The 4,775-nt window shown below is 50.4% G+C and overlaps 1 protein-coding gene across 4 annotated transcripts in view; it reads left to right on the top strand.

Moving 5' to 3' along the window:
• LOC116082199 (keratin, type II cytoskeletal 78-like) overlaps positions 1–819 on the top strand; it is an 8,237-nt gene extending 7,418 nt beyond the window's left edge. For 2 of the 4 annotated variants that reach the window (XM_031359064.1, XM_031359057.1), the window contains exon 11: positions 35–819. In XM_031359064.1, the coding sequence (XP_031214924.1) occupies positions 35–660 (626 nt within the window). In that variant the 3' untranslated portion in view covers positions 661–819. The other 2 variants (XM_031359070.1, XM_031359052.1) reach the window with 2 other exon arrangements.
• The last annotated feature ends 3,956 nt before the right edge of the window (positions 820–4,775 follow it).

The following is a 4,775-nucleotide window of genomic DNA, read 5'->3' as shown; positions in this document are numbered from 1 at the left end:
GGTCAAGTGGTCATTCCTGGAAGAGGATCTGGAGGCCAAGTGGTCATTCCTGGAAGAGAATGTGGAGGCCAAGTGACCATGCCTGGAAGGGAATGTGGAGGTCAAGTGACCATGCCTGGAAGAGAATCTGGAGGCCAAGTGACCATGCCTGGAAGAGAATGTGGAGGTCAAGTGTCCATGCCTAGAAGAGAATGTGGAAGCCAAGTGGTCATGCCTGGAAGAGAATGTGGAGGTCAAGTGTCCATGCCTGGAAGAGAATGTGGAGGTCAAGTGTCCATGCCTAGAAGAGAGTGTGGAGGCCAGGTGGTCATTCCTAGAAGAGAATGTGGAGGCCAAGTGACCATGCCTGGAAGAGAATGTGGAGGCCAAGTGACCATGCCTAGAGGAGAATGTGGAGGCCAAGAGGTCATTCCTAGAGGAGAGTGTGGAGGCCAAGTGGCCACTTGTGGCCACAGAAGCTGGAAAGGCAGCTTTGGGTCTGGAGGCTGCTCTAGCATTGTAACTGGTGGTTTTGAGATCCCCCAGGAATCTGGGTACAGCCCCATCATGGGTTCCTGTTCTGTATCTGGCTCAGGCTTCAGTTCTGGCTCTGGCTCTAGCTGCCGCACCATCCTGAAGGAGACAGTGGAATCAAGTCGGAAGATGTCTGTCATTTATTGAGTGACCAGGCAGTCACATCCCTTCTGAGCCCAGAGAAGCCTTGCTCTGAGCCCATCCCCCATGTCCAGTGTCCACAGTCCCACTGGGCACTGGAGAAAGTCAATAAAATCTGGCCTGCCTGCTGTTGCAAGTGCTCAGGGGCAGGTCCTGCTCTGCATACTCATTTGTGTTTCATTCATGTGTGCATGTGTGTGTGCATGGGTCCACGTGGGTGGGTGTACGTGTGTCCCATGCAGTGCATAGGCTCTGCCCTCCAGCCAGAGTTTTTATTCCCTTGTCTATGGTCTTCAGGCTGGTCTGGAATCTAGGCTTTGGCAAGACTCTATCCCTAGTTCAAATATGCTTCAGCCCCTCTTCCCAAACTATGTTCAGAGCCTTAGTCTGATTGGCTCTCTGATGGTGTGAACCAGCCCTGACAACTTCCCTGACAACACTGGGCTCCGCATCACTCCTGCTCTGTTCACTTAGACCACCCCCAGCGCAGTCCCTCCCACCTGTGGGACTGGGCTTCTCTCCAGCCAAGGACTGGCCTTCTGCCACGAGTTCAGATCTCCTGTGCCGCAAATTGGGGTTTGTGGGAGTTTGCTTTTTGTCCTGTCCTCCTTTCTGTGGCTCAGCGATACCTAGGGCAGCCAGCCTGCTTCCTGCTTCCTCCCACCACCACCTCAGAGCCTTGTCCTGGCTGTGGCATTCCTGGCCTGGAACATCCCAGTTGGTGAAGTTCAGCCCAGATGCTTGGCAACAGCTCTGAAATGGGTTCCAAGAGCGTTTAGAGGAGAGGTGGAAGGGCAGAGATCAAGGTTCCCCATGGCAAGTGTAGATTCTATGCCATGCTTACCAGCAATTCAACTCTGCCCTAGCTTGCACACCTTACCAGAAAAACACAGTCTGTGCATCTCTCCAGCCCACTCTCCTTGGAAGGAAGCCTGGGGACTATTTACAGTGTCAGGTGTGTCCTATGGCATCTCTCTGGGCAACACAGCCATCTTATCAAGGAAGCCCTTTAGGGTTCTGGTGTGTCCCTGAGATGCCCTTTGAACACACTGCTCCATCTCCCATGTCCCCATGATGTCTGGTGGCTCTTGAAGCTTGTTCCTCCATTAAGGCTGTCTGCTTGAACTTGCTCTGGTCCAGACCTTAGGTGGTTCTCTGCTCCTTCTCCTCAATTCTGCATCAAGTTTTTCCTCTTCTTAGAAACCTTTTCTACTGTCCCAAGTCTGAGCTGCTGGACCCTTCCTGTGCCTTGCACATTCTGGTGTCCTGTTGACCTGGCCCGCAGGTCAAGTTATTCGGGGGAACGAGGAGGGTCACAACCTGTGAATAAAGAATGGGTGAGAGAGACGACAGGACTCAAGGAAGCATTGCTTGTCAAGAGCCGTTTACTTAGTGGAGCAGAGCATATTTAAAGCAAAAATCTTGGAGGGGAGGGGAAGAGGAAGGAGGGAGATGGAAGGTTACAAAATCTTCTGGGGTTGAGCTCCAGGGTGACAGGTGGGGAGGGGGTGGATTTCCATGAATGTTCTTTTCTCAGGGCCAAGCCGGATCCTTGTGATTGTCAGGCAGGATGTTAATCTCAGGGTTCTCATCCTTGTGATTGTCAGGCAGGATGTTAATATCAAGGTTCTCAATTAGCTGGGGCAGGATGTTTATCTCAGGGCTCTCATGGTTCCCAACATCCTGTTGCAGTCCCTGGCTATACATTTGGTTCTGATAGGGAGTCTATTAGCCTGTGTCTATTAGCTTGGGACCAGTTGGCTGTTTTCCCCCTGCTCCTGCACACAGGAAAGGGATCTCATGGGGATTTGGAATGATGTCCCTAGCTGCAGTGGATCCCTGAACCTATCTGAACTTGAGCCTAGAAGTCCCTTTCTTCTCTTTCAGGAAGCTCTGAGGGAAGCCATTCATGCTGGAGTCAGGGTTGGGGCTAGGAGGTTCTGGGAGGATTGGCTTCTCCACCCACTCTGCATGCTGTGTGGGTTTTTTTTTTTAATGTTTCTTCCCTGCTCCCTTTCCTGTCTTGGCCATGCTGTCAGCTCTGTGGTTTCGGCCGAGGGATGTCTTGAAGTTCCGTTGCTGTACTAGGGGAGGGCAGCTGCAGCAATCCTCGTTACTTACCTGGGAAGAAGCCATGCATGCATGCGTCCTGTGTGCAGGAGACACGGGAGGGAGGGGGCTTGGGTCCAAGCGCTAACACTCCTGGTGATGTGACTTGGACTCAGTACACAATCTCTCCATACCTCAGTGTTCTCATCCATAAGAAGACTCTGAGAACAACCCAGAGTGGTAGCTGGGTTTGTAATCTCAGATTTAAGAGGTACAGAATGGAGGATTGTCATGAGTTCAAGGACAGCCTAGGGTACATGAGTTCCAGAAGCCTGAGCTACAGAGTGAGACCCCATCTCAGAATAAAAAGACAGGCAAACACAACAGCAGCAACAACAGCAACAACAACAATCACTACCACCACTACCACTACTACCTTCTCTCACTGTCTGGCACAACTCCAGACAGAGTAATTCAACTGAATCCTAGTGAAGTATACCTTCATTCTCTTCTCTCCTCTCCTCCCCTCCCCTCTCCTCCCCTCCCCTCCCCTCCCTTGCCCTCCCCTCCCCTCTCTTCTCCTTCCCTCCCCTCTCCTTTCCTTCCCTCTCCTCTCCTTCCCTCCCCTCCTCTCCAAGTCAATTTTACCACAAAGGACTCAGGTTTTAACATGTGCTTTGGTGAGGGTCTTGAGGGAGGGACCCATAATCTAAATCACCTGGGAGTGTTTGTTTGGGAGATGAGTTCTTGAATGCTCTCTGAAAAGTATATGTATCACAGAAGCTTGGGAATTTCCTTGACTGCTGGGGCCTCCATTATACTTTCAATGGTGGGTTTTAAAAAATATCTTCAATTTAACAATTAAAGTTGAGCCTACAGGATCTTACTCTGAAGGCTATCTTGGAACTACATAAACCAGGCTGTTCTCAAACTCATTATCAACCTGCCTTAGCCTCCCAATACAGTGATTACAGACACGAGCCATCACACCAACCAAATAGAGAAGTTTTTTTCTAAATTTTACTTTATTATTATTATTATGATTATTATTACTACTATTGTTATTTGTGTGTGTGTTTGTGTGTGTGTATGTGTGTGTAGGATGGTCCACACTCATGTGCTGTGGTATGTGTATGTGTGTGTGTGTGTGTGTGTATGTGTGTGTAGGATGGTCCACACTCATGTGCTGTGGTATGTGTATGTATGTGTTTGTGTGTGTGTGTGTATGTGTGTGTAGGATGGTCCACACTCATGTGCTGTGGTATGTGTGTGTGTGTGTGTAAGTTAGCTCAGGTGACAACTGCTAGGATTTGATTTTCTCCTTCCCAGGTGTGAGGGAAGAGGATGAAACTTTGATCTCTGGGTTTATGCAGAAAAGTGCTTTTATCCACTGAGCCATCTCCCTGTCTCCAAATGAGGAACTTCTTAATGGCCTCGTCCTGGAGCACATAGGAAGTCCAGCGCATGCAGTGAACTGCGCTCAACCCTCACCTCTTTTCACAACCCTGATTCCTTTATGTGTTGAGAATTGAAGTGACCTTATAGAAAGGATTGCTTCCCGGGGCTTAACAAGGGCCAGGAGGCCAGGGACTTGAAACAGCAGGAAGCTGGGAAGCAGCCACCAACTGCTCTAGTGAATGGGTTAACTGTTTCAATTTACCTGGGACCAAAGAGACTTTCAGTGTTGAAGTAGGACAGGCCAAGGAGGATCAGAGTGTCAGCTGCCCTGCGTAGAACTGAGGAGACTTGAGACTTGGCATGGAGCAGAGAGTAGTTTCTGGAACAGTGGGGAGGGACCCCCAGGGAGAAGTGTGATGCTGGAGGGTGGAAATTAGCAAGCATCACATTTCTCTCCCTCCTGATCTCTTTGGCTATCCTCGTTGGATAGTTGGATGAAGGAAACAAGAGAGCAGTGCTCAGCTGTGAGGAGAGGGGGGTGGCTCTGAGGTAGGATGGAGGCAAGGAGCACAACCAGAGCAGGGGGAAGGAATGCCAACCCTGCGGGCAGCATGCTCAGGGCACCAGTGTGCCAGCCCTGTGTGCAGCATGCTCAGGGCACCAGTGTGCCAGCC

Source organism: Mastomys coucha, unplaced genomic scaffold (assembly GCF_008632895.1).
Source record: "Mastomys coucha isolate ucsf_1 unplaced genomic scaffold, UCSF_Mcou_1 pScaffold11, whole genome shotgun sequence".
Lineage (NCBI taxonomy): Eukaryota > Metazoa > Chordata > Mammalia > Rodentia > Muridae > Mastomys > Mastomys coucha.
This window is presented reverse-complemented; position numbering and strand designations above follow the sequence as displayed.